Raw genomic sequence first — 16,148 nt, 5'->3', positions numbered from 1 at the left:
AACATTTTGTTATTTAGTATTTCCTTTCATTATGACTACAACATAGAGTATAATAAGTGAACATTTATTATATATAGGTGTGTTAGTCTCTTTTCATGCTGCTGACAAAGACATACCTGAAACTGGGAAGAAAAAGAGGTTTAATTGCACTTACAGTTCTATGTAGTCGGGGAGGCCTCAGAATCATGACGGGAGGCAAAAGACTCTTCTTACATGGCGGCAGCGAAAGACAATGAGGAAGAAGCAAAAGCGGAAACCCCTGATAAACTCATCAGATCTTGTGAGACTTATTCACTATCAGGAGAACAGCACGGGAAAGACTGGCCCCCATGATTCAATTGCCTTCCTCTGGGTCCCTCCCACAACACACAGGAATTCTGGGAGATACAATTCAAGTTGAGATTTTGGCGGAGACACAGCCAAACCATATCAATAGGTGTAAAATAAAAATGAATATTTTTATTTAAAAACTAAAAAAAAAAAAAAAAAGGTCTCTAAACAAAGCTCACTCAAGCATCACATCTTCGGGAGACCTGGGGCTGGTAATCAGGACCCATCCTCCCAGGCATGCAGCGGGAATGTTCTTTCTGCATTTCTGTCCTCTGTTTATTCTCACTCCTTACGAGAGACAAACGTCCACACTGTGACTGAGCGGGGTCCCAGAGCCACCAAACAAACTCTCCTCCGGGCCTCTTGGGTCTGGTTTGAGCCTGCTCTGCCCCAGACCCTTCTGAGGATCCTCTCTCCTGCCACTTTTTCCTGGAAATCCCTGCAAGCTTCCTCTAGACTCGGATGCCTTCCCTCCTTTGGGAGAATTGGCTTCCAGCCATCCCAGAAAATGGGAGCCACCTGGCAGGAAGGATCAAATTCCTAAGTGGTGACAGCGCTGCTCTGCCTCACTGCACTCCACTAGCCCTCACCGCTACTCCTTTCATTTCTCCAGCCTGGGAAAGGTAGTGTTCTGAGAGGTAAAGATGGGGAGGGCTAGGAGGAGGTGCCAGGCCTGGAAAGGGCCAGGGGCAGGCCCTAGCGGGAGAGGAGGGAGCTGAGCAATGAGGGTGTTGGCTAAAGACAACAGCGTCTTGATGGGAAAGGAGGAGCAATGGGAAAGACTGGAGTATCTCAGGCCCTCTCAGTGGATGGGGGTTGTGGGAGAGAGGCAGCTGGGAGACAGGCCTCCCTCTGGAGTTCGTAGCTGAGTTGCTGTCCAAATCAGTGGTCCCTAGAATCTATAAAACAAAACTGAGAACTTCAGAGGTGCATCCAGAGGAGCCACACTCCAAAAGGACCACTTCCAGGTAAGCGTGACACACTGCTGGGTGCACACGCTCCTGGCTTCAGGTTCCAGGATCTTTCTCACTGCCTTCATCCCCAGCTAGTAATAGAGAGACCCTTCCCCTGGAGCCTGGGTGGTGACTCGGAGATCTACTGGTCAGCACAGAGAGCTGGGGCAGGAATACACATCTGCAGTGATGAGGGATATGGAGCAGTGACCTCATGGCCAGGGCATGGTTAACGGTATCTTTGCCACTCCCAAGCTAGCCCATGGCTGCCGGATCTTCCTCTGCTTGATCTCCTAGCTGACCTGTGCAACCCTAGGTAGTCCAGAAATTCCACAACTAGCAGCTCCCAGCCATCCCTCCTGGGCAGGGCTAATACTGGGGGATCTGGCTTTTGTTAGAACCCACATGGGACCAGCAAATGTTTGACTCCAGGGTTCACAGGGCTTTGTTCTTCTGCTGAAGGCAACCCTGAGCATGCTCCCAAGAAATGGACTCCAGGACTTATTTTAGGCAAACTAGGATTCCCCTGTGGCTGGGCAGTTCTAATGGGGAAAAGCGGGGTAACTGAGAGTTGTTGAACGGACAAAATCTTCCTCATGTTTCTAGCCTCGTGAGGGCATTCACGTTTATGGAGCAGTGACTGTTTTCCTGGGGAGAGTTTGCAGCAATAAAGGGGACATCCCTTTCCTGTAGAAGCTCACAGGATGGGGGTACATAAACGGAGGGAGTTATTGAGAGATTCAGGCCCAGATTGGACAGATGAAGAAGGCCTCTCTCTCACGAGAAGAGGAAAAGGCATCCTTGAAGGGAGGAAGAGCAGGGGGTACCACAGTGCTCCTAGGGGAGACGACAGGGCAAAAGCAGACAGGGGAGAGGTCACTGCACACTGGGCGACTCTGGGAACGTCTCCCCGCCCTGCAGGGAACATCCAGCGCCTGTGCTCCTCCTCAGAGCCCTGGAGGTGGGGTTGGGACGCGCATCTGACTCTTTGTGCGGGGGTTCCTGTGGATTTGATGGGCGTCCTGCTGTTCTCTCCCCAGACGCCATGCGGCAAACCCTACCGCTGCTGCTGCTGACGGTGCTGCGCCCCAGCTGGGCAGACCCTCCCCAGGAGAAGGTCCCGCTCTTCCGGGTCACTCAGCAGGGCCCCTGGGGGAGCAGTGGCAGCAACGCCACCGACTCGCCCTGCGAGGGGCTGCCCGCCGCGGATGCGACGGCCTTGTCCCTGGCGAACCGCAACCTGGAGCGCCTGCCCGGCTGCCTACCGCGCACACTGCGCAGCCTCGACGCCAGCCACAACCTGCTGCGCGCCCTGAGCACTTCCGAGCTCGGCCACCTGGAGCAGCTGCAGGTGCTGACCCTGCGCCACAACCGCATCGCCGCGCTGCGCTGGGGCCCGGGTGGGCCGGCGGGGCTGCACACCCTGGACCTCAGCTACAACCAGCTGGCCGCTCTGCCGCCGTGCGCCGGGCCCGCGCTGAGCAGCCTCCGCGCCCTGGCGCTCGCCGGGAATCCGCTGCGGGCGCTGCAGCCCCGGGCCTTCGCCTGCTTCCCCGCGCTGCAGCTCCTCAACCTCTCCTGCACCGCGCTGGGTCGCGGAGCCCAGGGGGGCATCGCCGAGGCGGCGTTCGCTGGAGAGGATGGCGCGCCCCTGGTCACGCTCGAAGTCCTGGATCTCAGCGGCACGTTCCTTGAACGGGGTGAGTCCGGGCGCCCCGCGTTTTCAGCCGGCCTGAGCGCAGAGCCAGGCTGCGCGTGCGCTCCGGGGGGCAGGGCTGCGTTCTTCCTCGAGGGGTGACCCGGGTGCCCAGCTCGTAGGAGGGTTCAAAAAGACACCAGCTACATTTTTCGAGCAAGCGGGCCCAGTTTGAAGCGCCACACAGGAGTCACTTTCTTGAATCCTAAGAGATAGGAACTGTTACCATCTCCTTTTTACATATGAGGGAACCCTAGCACAGAAAGGCGAAACTTGGTCACACATTAAGCAAATCTGAACCCAGGCATTCTGGGTCCAGAGCCCAAAACTTTAACCACTCTGTTCTGCTTCCCAGCATGGCTAGATAAGTGCTTGTGGAATGGGGAAGTGAGTGCATGCTTTGGGGCTGATGAATGGAAAAACTGAGCCGCAAACATGCAGTTAGCTGAAGTGACTGAGGCTTCCAGGATGAATTCACTGATTTTTCTACCTGGTTGGGCAAAATAGTTTCTGTGAATGTTTAATCACTCAAGCCACAGGAGAGTGGTGAGGATAACCGGTCTCCTGTTCTTGGTGTTCTTTGATTCACAAGGTCGGTTTTACTATTTTTTAAAAAACACTTCACGTGTCTACAACCACCTGTTTCATCAAAGACAAAGAGAAAAAACAGCTAGAATGGGGAATACCGAGGGGAAGGGGCACGTTCTCCATGTATTAGGAGAGCCACAAAATTAGGTTTCTGGGGGCCCCTCGCCTCCTTAATTACGTTCCGCAGAAGTTCCCCACACTTGACAGACATCAGAGCAAAGTCTGGTTATTTTCTGTGTGGACTTTAATGAGAAGGTGGAGCAGCAACAGACTTGGAGACAGTGTCCTGGGTTCAAGCCTTGTCTCTGCCGCTTTCCAGCTATGTAGCCTTGGGCCAATCAATCCCCTCTCTGGCCTTGGCCGACTCAGATTGGAAGAAAGGAAGGACTGCTTGTCCCTGAGCACCCTTCCAGCTGAAATGACCACAATTCTGAGATTCCCAGAGCTGCTAACTGTGCCCGTGCTCAGCGATGACCTTCACCATTCACCTTGCCACTCTCGTTCTTCCTTCATGCCGTGCTGGCCTCCTGGGTTTGTGCGTTCTGGAGTAGTTGGCAGTTTCCCTTCTGTGTTTCAGTTGAGTCAGGGTGGATCAGAGACCTGCCGAAGCTCACATCCCTCTACCTGAGGAAGATGCCTCGGCTGACGACCCTGGAGGGGGACATTTTCAAGATGACCCCCAACCTGCAGCAGCTGGACTGTCAGGACTCCCCAGCACTTGCTTCTGTCGCCACACACATCTTTCAAGATACTCCACATCTACAGGTCCTTCTGTTCCAGAAGTAAGTGCTTCTGAGGCACAGCTTCATCACATGACTGATTTTTGCCCATTACGCTATGTTGAATTTTATAGAACAAACCAGACCTTAATTTTTCTCCCAATACTCTTCCAAATCCTCTCTGGGGCTTTGTTTTCCCCCACCCTTTGGGTGATATCTTGGGTAGGTCCCAGATAGTCCACCCAGCCACCTAGCCTTGCAACTCAGTCCAGTTCAGAGTAGCATTAGAACGCCAAACTCCTATGCCTTTAAAGTTTATTTTAAGCCCAGTCTTAGAAATTTACAGTGGGAAGAGGTGAGGAGGACCTCAGGTCTCCTCTCTGTCTGGATCTGCTTTCTTCCCCACATGTCATGCAAGTTCAGTCCCTTCCAGAATTTGAGTGGGTCTAGGGATGAAAGTATTGATATTGTTAGAAAATCCCTTGGAAGTCTATGGGCAGGCCCTGTTAGTCCTCTTTTACACAATGCAGTCACTAAAGATGGAATTATTCTTCTAAAAGGATGAACAACTTTTCAAAGCAAAGGCAGAACCATTCACTCATTCTGTCCTTTATTCAATAAATAGCTATTGAGCACACGATGTTGTGAGGAGAAATGCTTTGTATCTCTGGCTCAGACTCCTTTGAGCTCGATAAAAAGCCAAGAACTGTGTAAAGTGCCAGGATACAAATATCAAGTAGTTTCTTTATCTGTAAGATAGAGCTATGACAATAAAAGTTTGCTTTGGGGCTTTTCATGAGAAAAAAAGTATATGGTTTATGTAGAGCACTTAGCTCAGTGCCTGGCATATGGTATTTGTCCTCTAAAATTAGTGAAGATGATGGTGGTGGTTATAATGGAGATGCTGATGGTGATGACAGTGATGGTGATGGTGTTGATGCTGATTGATGTCAGTGATGGTGATGGTGATGATGAAGGGTGTTGGTGCTAATTATAATGCTGAGGATAGTGATGATTGTATGATATAATAGTGGTGGTGAGGCCAGGCATGATGGCTCATGCCTGTAATCCCAGCACTTTGGGAGGCTGAGGTGGGTGGATGACCTGAGGTCAGGAGTTCGAGACCAGCCTGGCCAACATGGTGAAACCCCATCTCTACTAAAAGAAATACAAAATTAGCTGGGCATGGTGGCATGTGCCTGTAGTCCCAGCTACTTGGGAAGCTGAGGCAGGAGAATTGCTTGATCCTGGGAAGTGGAGGTTGCAGTGAGCTGAGATTGCGCCATTGCACTCCAGCCTGGGCAACAAGAATGAAACTCTGTCTCAAAATCAAAACAAAACAAAAAAATAGTGGTGGTGAGAACACTGACAGTGGCAATGGTGATGTGATAGTGGTGGTGATATTAATAAAGATAATGATATTGATGGTCATGATGACTTTGGTGATGGTGACGTTGACAACGTGGCCACTGCTTTCAGGGAGCTCACAGTTCAGTATAGGTAGCAGATATCTGCCATTTATCATAACACATCGTGATCCATAGCAGAGACACACGCCATGTGCTGTGTTATAAGACAGGTGGGGGTAATGATCCATCAGACTGGATCAGAGAGGCTTCTTCAGGAACAGCATAATTGGTCCATATCTCAAAAGGCAAGTCCAAGCTCACCGGGTGAATGTCAGAAGAGAAAGGCCATCCAGGCCCAAGAAGAGCAAGCGTCCCAGGTTGAGAAGTGATGACCACTTCCTCTCATCCCTCTACTTGTCAATTCACTGCAATCTGACCACCCACATCAGCTGCCAAGTCAGTGGACACTTACGTCTGTGGAGCCTATTGTTTATTTCCTCCCTCTTGACGTTCTCTGCCTCTTTGGCCCCCAGATGTTGCCCTGGTGCTTCTCCAGCCTTCCTGGCTAGGCCTTCTTAATGTCCTTGCCTATTTCCACTTATAACTGTCTTGCAGGTCATTTGTCACCCTATGCACTACTCCAGCACCATCCCCTTCCCTAAAGCCTAATGCGTCCTCCTCCATCTCTGTGCTGAGGATGCTTAGTTGAGTATCTCCAGCCAAGGCCTTCTCATGAGCCCCAGAATCACGTATCTAATTGCCTGCTGGATAGTAAAGATCTATGAGGCATCCAGGGGAAACGTTCAGTAATAATAACACGAACCTCTTGTACTGTGCCAGGCATAGTTCTAAGCATGTATTGAAGTATTTACTCTTGCAGCAATCCAGATAGGGAGGATTCAGTCATTATTCCCATTTCGCAGGTGAAAAAACTGAGACACAGAGACGTTAAATACATTTCCCCAGTTCACATAGCTAGTAAATAGCAGAATCAGAATTTGAGCCCAGGCAGTTTGGCTCCACATCTGATACCTTAAACACAATGCTGCATCAGACTGAAGCTTGGAGGAGGAGAGTCTGAGCCAGAGGTATAAATTTGGGAGTATAAAGATGATATTTGAAGCCAAAGAAATTCATGAGATCACCAGAGAGACAGTACAGAGAGATGAGGGCCCAGAACTGAGCCTTGAAGAACCCCAACTTTTAACATCGGGATGAAGAAGAACCAGGAAAGGAGATCAAGAAGGTGTGACCAGTGGAGTAGCAGAAAAACCAGGAGAATGTGATGTCCTGGAGGTCAAGAGAAGAGAGTGCTTAAGGAGGGAGGGAGTGGTTGGCAAAACCATCAGGAGCCCTAGTCAGCTGAGAATGGGGTGACCACGGGATTTGGCAAAATGTGGGACATCAGCGACATTCATTCCCAAGGGAGCCAGGTGAAAGGGGTGGAAGAGTCATTGCAGGAGTCAAGTCCCCAGGACTCGTTTCGTTTCCATCCCCAACAGCCCCTGTGCCAGCCCCTTCCCTTTGACCCTTTAGGGCAACTCTAGATCAAGTCCTCTTCGTCTCCCATCTTCCTTACTGCCTTCTGACAGATGTTTCCATCTTCACAGGCCCCATTTTAGACCAGGGAGGTCATATTTTCATTTATATGATGGGCCCTTTTGACAGTCTCCTGACGCCTGTGGGTCCGCTCTTTTTTTTTTTTTGAGATGGAGTCTTGCTCTGCCACCAGGCTGGAGTGCAGTGGCGCTATCTCAGCTCACTGCAATCTTCACCTCCCAGGTTCAAGTGACTCTCCTGCCTCAGCCTCCCGAGTAGTTGGGACTACAGGTACGCGCCACCACACCCAGCTATTTTTTTTTTTTTTGTATTTTTAGTAGAGACGGGGTTTCATCATGTTGGCCAGAATGGTCTCTATCTCCTGACCTCGTGATCTGCCTGCCTCGGCTTCCCAAAGTGCTGGGATTACGGGTGTGAGCCACCGCTCCCAGCCATGGTCCACTCTTACCAGAAGAGTGGTGTGTGTCTGTGTGTGTGTGTGTGTGTGAGTGTGTATGTGTGTCTGCTTCTTTAACACCTTAAGTGACAAAATCTACCAGTAAGTCTAATAACTTTCATCATTTTAATGATTGTAAATGACATGGAACTACTGGAAAGTGACATGGAAGTATCTGCAATTTCTATTAACAATTCTCCAATAGAAATTATTTAGGAGAGCAAATGGAGACTTTTTCCACACTAGGGCCCTATCAGAAGTAGAGAATACCCAAAAGTGACATGCATCAGGAACCAGCCAGGCTCTCTCCTTCCTCAGCATGTGGGACTTTATCACGTGTAGGTGGCACTGGGTGGCAGAAAGAACCACCAAAGCTAATTGTACCTTTTCCCCTAAGAATAATTTTCTTTACATGTAGAACATGTAACATGCTGTCTACCTCACTAAGTTGTCATAGTGATGTTAATGAGACAATGTAAGGAAAGGACTCAGCGGTGTTACTCAAAGAAAAAAAAAATGTAATCCTCTTCCTTTCCCACTTCAGGGAAAAAGAAAAGCATTTCCTTTCCACACACACACAAAAATACTGATTGAACTCTCATTCTAACATTTCCATTCTAGCTATGTAAAATCTGCAAAAACAAGCATACACGCATATATACATATATACACTTGTATATGCACATATGGCTTAAGTTTTAATATAAATGGCACATACATAAATCTGGTGTCCCAGGGGTGACTGTCACTTTCCCACTGGCCAGAAGTGATAGAGCAGATCTGGGTGACATGTCTTTCCTTTCCCAGAACAACAGCATCTTCTCCAGAGTAGCAAAGGGCAGGTTCCCAGGCAGACTGAGGAAAGCCAGCCTTTGGTCAGAAGAGACTTGAATGTAAAATGCAGCTCCCATTGCCCATGATGAATTATCACTGAGTACATGTAAATGAGGCAAAATCTAGGAGGTCCAGGAGACTCAGGGAGTCGAGAAAGTCAAGGCCAAACACTCTGTGAGACTCTGGGTGAGAAAGAGAAGGGAGCCAGGAGCAGATCTGCCATTGCTAGGTGTGGTAGACTCTATGCAAAAATGGCCTCAGTAATTCCCCCCATCCCTGTAGGCACAACTCTTTGCAACATGATTGCAGCTCCTCCTATATATATTTTTTTAAATTTAAATTGTTTAGAGTCAAAGCCTAGTTCTGCTCCCCAGGTTGGAGTGCAGTGGCACAATCATGGCTCACTGTAACCTCTAACTCAAGCGATCCTCCCATCTCAGCCTCCCAAGTAGCTGGGACCACAGGTGTACTCCACCATGCCTGGCCAATTGTTAAATTTTTTTTGTAGAGACAGGGTCTTGCTATGTTTCCCAGGCTAGTCTGAAACTCCTGGCCTCAAATGATCCTCCCACCTTGGCCTCCCAAAGGGCTAGGATTACAGGCATGAGCCATTGCACCAGGCCCCATATTTCAAGGAGTCTATTGCTCTACGTCTTGAAGCTGGGCTTGACCTTGTGATTTGCTTGGGGCCAGTGGGATATTAGCAAATGTGATGTAAGCAGAAACTAGAAAGCAATTGAGCACCGGGGCCTGCCCTCTCTTGCTATTGGGGATCCCTCCACTACCATGTGAATAAGCCCAGGCTAGCCTCCTGGGTGATGACAGACACATGGAGAGAAGTCCCAGCACACCCAGTTGAGGCTTACACATGAGGCCATCCCAGATCATCTGGCCCCAGCTGAGCTAATCCAGACCACAAGAACCACTGAGCCAACCCACAGAATCATGCAAAGGAATAAATATTTATTGTTTTAAGTTACTAAGTTTGGAGGATACTCTCTACTTAGCAAGAGTTCACTGATGCACTTAAATGAGGCATCTTCCAAAGGACTGGCGTTGAGTGTCACCAGCCACAGTGCAATAACACTGGTCCATAATAACAATATCTATTTGTATGTAGAGATTTGCATTTACAAACACTTTTATCATCATGCATTCTTTTTGTTTTTTTGTGTTTTTGTTGTTGTTGTTTGTTTTGTTTTGTTTTATTTTTTGAGACAGGGTCTCACTCTCCTGCCTATCCTGGAGGGTAGTGGTGTGCTCTTGGCTCACCGCAACCTCTGCCTCCCAGGCTCAAGTGATTCTCCTGCCTCAGCCTCCCGAGTAACTGGGATTACAGGTGCACCACTACCTCCCGGCTAATTTTTGTATTTTTAGTACAGACAGAGTTTCACCATGTTGGCCAGGCTGGTCTCGAACTCCTAACCTCAAATAATCCACCTGCCTTTGCCTCCCAAAGTGCTGGGATTACAGGTATGAGCCACTGTGCCCAGCCAACACACATTCTTTTTGATACAACGATCAGTCATGGGAATATTGTACCCAGTTGATATGAAGCATAATATTTCCTGTTAGGTTGGTATCTCCATTTTACAACAGAGGACAAAAAATGAAGTTCAAGGTCATTAAGAGTTTTGCCCAAAGCAGTATTCTCCAACCCCTATCAGAATACTTCTGATACCATGGGCATGGTTCTGACACCATGCTTCTCTGGGAATATCTTTGATACAATTGTAAAAACCTGACTTAATTAATTTTTTTGTTTGTATTTCAGCTGCAACTTGAGTTCCTTCCCTCCTTGGACCCTGGATTCCTCCCAGGTCCTATCGATCAACCTCTTTGGCAACCCCCTCACTTGCAGTTGTGACTTGTCTTGGCTCCTCACGGATGCAAAGAGAACTGTCCTAAGCAGGTAACACATTTACAAAGCAGATGGCTGAGGGCAGAGGGTCAGCCTTCAGGAGCTGAAGTTCTCCAGCTTACGTCTTGCTCATGTGACCATGCTTGGCACTTTAGCCATGTTGGGCTGGGCAGCCCTTCCCATGTAGTCATACTCAGGGATCCAGGTGATGGAAGCTGCCTCCATTCCAGCCAGCCAGAAGGGGCAAAGAGCATGGAGGAGCAGACCTGGAGGCTTTTAGTGAGCCAGGCTGGGAGGTGTTACTCCTCACTTCCACTCACATTCATTAGCCAGGAGCCACACCTACCTGCAAGGGAGGCTGGGAAGTGTAGTCTGGCTTAACCACTGGGTTCTACTGAGTCTTCAAGATGGAGCCTGGCCTCCTGCTCCCGGGTTATCCAGTCCTAGGCCCGTGGGCTTACAGAGCTCTCCTGGGAAATTCTTATGAAGACTATTGGCTAGAAAGAGCTGTTTTTGCAGTGAGGAGCCACATTTAGGCTGGCCACCAGGACAATGGGAGCTGGGGGGCTGGGAACACCCCCAGTCCTGAGCACTTTGAAACCAGTTCCACCAAGTAAACACTATACCTTGGGAGGCAACCCCCCCTCACCACCATTCTGCAGGATTCTTTTTGTTTATTTGTTTGGAGACAGGGTCTTGCTCTGTTGCGCAGGCTAGAGTGCAGTGGTGCAATCATGTCTCATTACAGCCTCAACCTCCTGGGCTCAGCGATCATCCTACTCAGCTTCTAGAGGAGCTGGGACCAGAGGTGCAAGCCACCACACCCGGCTAATTTTTTTTTAATCTTTTTGTAGAGATGGAGTCTCATCATGTTACCCAGGCTGGTCTCAAACTCCTGGACTCAAGTGATCCTCCCATCTGGGCCTCCCAAAGAGTTGGGATTACAGGCATGAACCACCATGCCCGGCCAAGATTCTTTCCTCATCTCCCACCCAAGCCCAGCTGTGAAGTGGGGCTCAGTCTGCCCCCCAACCCCACATTCCCTCCAAAGAGAAGCACCTGGGCCCTTTGCAGTCAAGGGTCTCATCACAGTATTAATGATGAAGCTGAGACTACAGGCTCTGGAGCCAGAGAGTCCAGCTTCATCCTACTTACTACTGTTTTATTAATTTATTTTAGAGACAGGGTCTTGCTCTGTCATCCAAGCTGGAGTGCAGTGGCATGATCATGGCTCACTGCAGCCTCAGACTCCTGGGCTCAAGCAATCCTCCTGCCTCATCCTCCCAAGTAGCTGGGACCACAGCCATGTGCCACCATACCTGGCTAAGTTTTTGTTTGTTTGTTTTGGTAGAGACGAGGTCTCACTATGTTGACCAGGCTGGTCTCCAACTCCTGGCCTCAAGTGATCCTCCTACCTGGGCCTCCCAAAGTGCTGGGACTCCAGGCATGAGCCACTGTACCTGGCCTACTTACTATTGTTGATTTGAGCTGAGCTATTTCACCTGAGTTACTTTGGCTTCTACCTTCTCATCTGTAAAATGGGGTAATACAGTCTACTGCAAAAGTAGTGCAGACTAAATTAGTTGACACATTGGAGTGTGAAGAATAGCGCCTAGCATGTGGGAAGCACTCAGAAATGGTAGCTTGTATGAGTATTTTTTTTTTTTTTTTTTTTTTTTTGAGACAGAGTCTCCCTCTGTTGCCCAGGCTGGAGTGCAGTGGTGCAACCTCAGCTCACTGCAACCTCTGCCTCCCAGGTTCAAGTGATTCTCCTGCCTCTGCCTCCTGAGTAGCTGGGATTACAGGTACCCGCCACCATGCCCGGCTAATTTTTGTATTTTTAGTAGGGAGGGGGTTTCACCGTCTTAGCCAGGATGGTCTTGACCTCCTGACCTTGTGATCTGCCCGCCTCAGCTTCCCGAAGTGCTGAGATTACAGGCTTGAGCCATCGCACCGGCCCGAGTATGATTTTTATTACTAGTGCTTTCTTGCCAGGAAACAGACAGGTGAGAACAAAATGGCAAATGACACTTAGAGAATCTGAACTCCTTCTCAGTGCTTGCCCCGGGGTAGGCTCTGCCATTGCTAGCTATGGTGTCTTGGGCAATTAGTTCCTCCTTCTAAACTTCTGTTTGCTTCTTTGCCCAGTGGGAGTGAGGACAGGAGCTTCCTCCAAAGGTTTCCCCAGAATCAATGAGGTGATGCGTGTGTGTGCGGCGTGTGTGCCCTGGGGTGCCTGGCAGAGACGCGTTGATGGGCTTGGCAGGGGGTGACGTCGGCAATGAGGATTCAAAGCTCTGCGCAGAAGTGTCCCTGAAGCCAGACGTCTTCTAACTGGTTGGCCTCCCCTCCAGGGCAGCAGACACTATGTGCGCGCCAGCTGCGGGATCCAGCGGCCCCTTCTCAGCCTCCCTGTCACTCTCCCAGCTGCCCGGAGTGTGCCAGTCCGACCAAAGCACCACTCTCCGGGCTTCACACCCACCTTGCTTCAACCGCTCCACCTATGCACAGGGTCCCACCGTCGCGCCCAGTGCAGCCCCCGCCACCCGGCCTGCGGGAGACCAGCAGACTGTCTCCAAGGCCCCTAACGTGGGCTCTCGCACGGTAGCTGCATGGCCGCACAGCGATGCACGGGAGGGGACTGCCCCCTCCACGACCAACTCTGTAGCAGGTCACAGCAACTCCAGCGTTTTCCCCAGGGCTGCCAGCACCACCAGGACCCAGCACCGAGGAGAACATGCCCCCGGGCTTGTCCTTGAGCCTGATATCTCAGCTGCCTCCACCCCACCGGCCAGCAAGCTCCTGGGCCCCTTCCCCACCTCGTGGGACCGCAGCATAAGCTCGCCTCAGCCCGGCCAGAGGACACACGCCACACCCCAAGCCTCCAACCCGAGTCCTTCCGAGGGCGAGATTCCAGTCTTGCTGCTGGACGACTACAGTGAGGAGGAGGAGGGGAGGAAGGAGGAGGTGGGAACGCCTCACCAGGACGTCCCCTGTGATTACCATCCCTGCAAGCACCTGCAGACCCCGTGCGCGGAGCTGCAGAGGCGGTGGCGGTGCCGGTGCCCCGGCCTCAGCGGGGAAGACACCATCCCAGACCCGCCCAGGCTGCAGGGGGTGACGGAGACCACGGACACGTCGGCGCTGGTCCACTGGTGTGCCCCCAACTCGGTAGTGCATGGGTACCAGATCCGCTACTCTGCGGAGGGCTGGGCGGGGAACCAGTCGGTGGTGGGGGTCATTTACGCCACGGCCCGGCAGCACCCTCTGTACGGGCTGTCGCCGGGCACCACCTACCGCGTGTGCGTGCTGGCGGCCAACAGGGCGGGCTTGAGCCAGCCACGGTCTTCGGGCTGGAGGAGCCCGTGCGCCGCCTTCACCACCAAGCCCAGCTTCGCGCTCCTGCTCTCTGGGCTGTGCGCCGCCAGCGGCCTGTTGCTCGCCAGCACCATGGTGCTGTCCGCATGTCTCTGCAGGCGGGGCCGGATGCTACGCCTGCAGCGCTGCGACACGCACCTGGTGGCCTACAAAAACCCGGCCTTTGATGATTACCCGCTGGGGCTCCAGACCGTCAGTTAGCCCAGCTTCTGGGATAACGCGTCTCATCGAACTGGATCTGAGCGCAAAAAGGAAGACACAGACGGTCAAAAACGACCCCATCCGCTCCTAGGGTTTCTAATTCCCGTGAAGCCAGAATGCCTTGGGCACACATGGAACTTGCCACACTGAGTGTCTGGGTCCAAGGAACAACTGCCCTCCCTTCCTTCTACTTAACTCTCTGTTCCCAGGAACCTGATGGTCAATGCCAGATCGCTCCCCACTGCCGCCAGGCCTTCTTGTGTGTTGGTTCATTTGCGGTTTTCAGCAGTCAGTGCCGCTCTATCCCGTAGAATAGTGTATGGAAGTAGGAAGGGATGAAACAGAGAAATTGCATAACCCAGCCCCTTTGATCATGTTAGAAATCACATCCTCAGGTCTTTCCAGCGGAAGCTCCTTCATGGTCAAGCTCTAAGACACAATGAGCTCTGTTATTCAAGAAATCAATTCCAGTGTATTTCCAGTTCCAATTCCTGAGAACTAGGGTAAGGGGGAGAGCTAATGGTTGCTTCCTAAGGCCTTCTGGGTTTATTAGTTCCATTTCAGGACATGACAAGAAAATGTACTCCCGGCTTTACAGTTAAAACCAGTTTTCTGGGAACATTTGTCAAACACAGGGAAAGGCTGTCCTTTTAAGTTAGTGTTTACTGCATTTCACCTAAGACTAAATGGACAAATGAATTATAAATTCATTTTTTAGGAGGCATAATAAACTTTGGAAATATTTTTTCTTAATTAGAGGGAAGAAATGAGCAAAAGAGAACCCGAGGCTCTAGCTAGAAGCCCAAGTGTTTCTCTGCCCTAATTGCATCAAACAATGCCTTAATAATCTGTCTTCATGTGGGAGGCATCTACTCTGTCCTCTACTTTTTCACTTTTATGCAAACTCAGGGGAAACTCAGGAAAAAATGATTCTATGAAATTATAATTAGAGCCATATTTCTAGATTTTAATTTTCAACATTGGCATTTATTAATTTCCTGCAGCTGCTGTAACAAGTTACCACAAACTGGTAAAACTGGCTTAAAAGAACAGAAATTTATTTTCCTACAGTTCAGGCCGGAAATCCCAAATCAAAGCATCAGTGGGGTTGGTTCCTCTTGGAGGCTCCGAGGGAGTTGTTCCATCTCCTCTCCCAGCTTCGGATGGTTGGCAGCAATCCTCAGTATTCCTTAGCTCGCAGACATCATTCCAATCTATCCCTCCATCATCTCATGGCATTCTCTCTCTGTTCACATTTCCTTTTTTTTTTTTTTTAACAAAAAAAAACCTAGTTATTGGGTTAAGGCCCACTGTAATCCAGTATGATCTAATTCTATCTTGATTGCATCTAAAAAGACCCTATTTCCAAATAAGGTCACATGTACAGTACTGGGGGTTTGAACGTGAACGTATCTTTCTTGGGAGATGCGATTCAAGCCACAAGAGCATTTACTTCTACTGTAAGAAGAAAACAAATCAAGTTTAAATCCCATGTATCTTTTGTTTCCAAACCATGCTGCAGAAACTAAAACTGAACTGCACTATATATATTTCTAGGTGTCTGAAGTTTTGAAAGAGCTTCCCAAAACTTTAAGGTAGATCCCTAGTTTCATCATAAATGTAACTAAAAGAATTGGCCTAAATGATTTCAAAGATCTCCACCAGCTCCTGGTTAAAAACTGCAAAGCTATGATGTTGTGGGCTTGTAAAAAAAAACAAAATACACACACACACACACACACAAAACTGCAAAGCACAGTTGGTGTGCACCTGTAATCCCAGCTACTTGGGAAGCTGAGGTGAAAGGGTCACTTGGGCTCAGGAATGAGGCCCCAACTAAAATTTGCTGCAAAAGCCCAAAATCTAGTTAGTATAAATTCCTCAGACATGTAATTAAATGACACTAATGCTTTAAGCTTACTGTCAAGGTTAAGTCTATTCTGTGAAGACACTGAAATGAATTTTCATCATGTTTTGAGTCTATAAACAAGTACATACTCAGACATGTCTAATACAATTCCAGTGTTTTATAAACTGGCAGAATTGATGTGTTTTATAACAATTCAGTATCCAAAAGCCTGAGGAGACTTGGACCATTTTCCTAAGGGATGAAGTGGAAAATGTTTATTAACCAGAGCCAGATTGAGACCTTAATAATAAAAAGATTATGGGTCCAACCCATAGGTCACTCCAAATGGCATCAACACTAAACCATAAATAAGCGTAACAAAGTGCAAAGTTCT

The 16,148-nt window shown here is 49.6% G+C and overlaps 2 protein-coding genes across 2 annotated transcripts in view; one reads left to right on the top strand and one right to left on the bottom strand.

The window, feature by feature from the left end:
- Positions 1–1,067: 1,067 nt before the first annotated feature.
- On the top strand, positions 1,068–14,378 carry LRRN4 (leucine rich repeat neuronal 4). The gene is made up of 5 exons (XM_001167419.7): positions 1,068–1,298; positions 2,324–2,983; positions 4,145–4,349; positions 10,240–10,377; positions 12,681–14,378. Exons 2-5 carry the CDS (start codon positions 2,329–2,331, stop codon positions 13,903–13,905), a joined length of 2,223 nt encoding a protein of 740 aa, XP_001167419.3. The 5' UTR covers positions 1,068–1,298; positions 2,324–2,328; the 3' UTR covers positions 13,906–14,378.
- A 568-nt stretch (positions 14,379–14,946) lies between these two features.
- CRLS1 (cardiolipin synthase 1) overlaps positions 14,947–16,148 on the bottom strand; it is a 34,541-nt gene continuing 33,339 nt past the window's right edge. Inside the window, exon 7 of the mRNA XM_054674597.2 lies at positions 14,947–15,164. Coding sequence (XP_054530572.1) covers positions 15,131–15,164 — 34 coding nt within the window. The 3' untranslated portion in view covers positions 14,947–15,130. The remainder of the gene's footprint in view (positions 15,165–16,148) is intronic.

The sequence above is a fragment of the Pan troglodytes genome, chromosome 21 (genome assembly GCF_028858775.2).
Source record: "Pan troglodytes isolate AG18354 chromosome 21, NHGRI_mPanTro3-v2.0_pri, whole genome shotgun sequence".
In the NCBI taxonomy this organism is placed as follows: domain Eukaryota; kingdom Metazoa; phylum Chordata; class Mammalia; order Primates; family Hominidae; genus Pan; species Pan troglodytes.
This window is presented reverse-complemented; position numbering and strand designations above follow the sequence as displayed.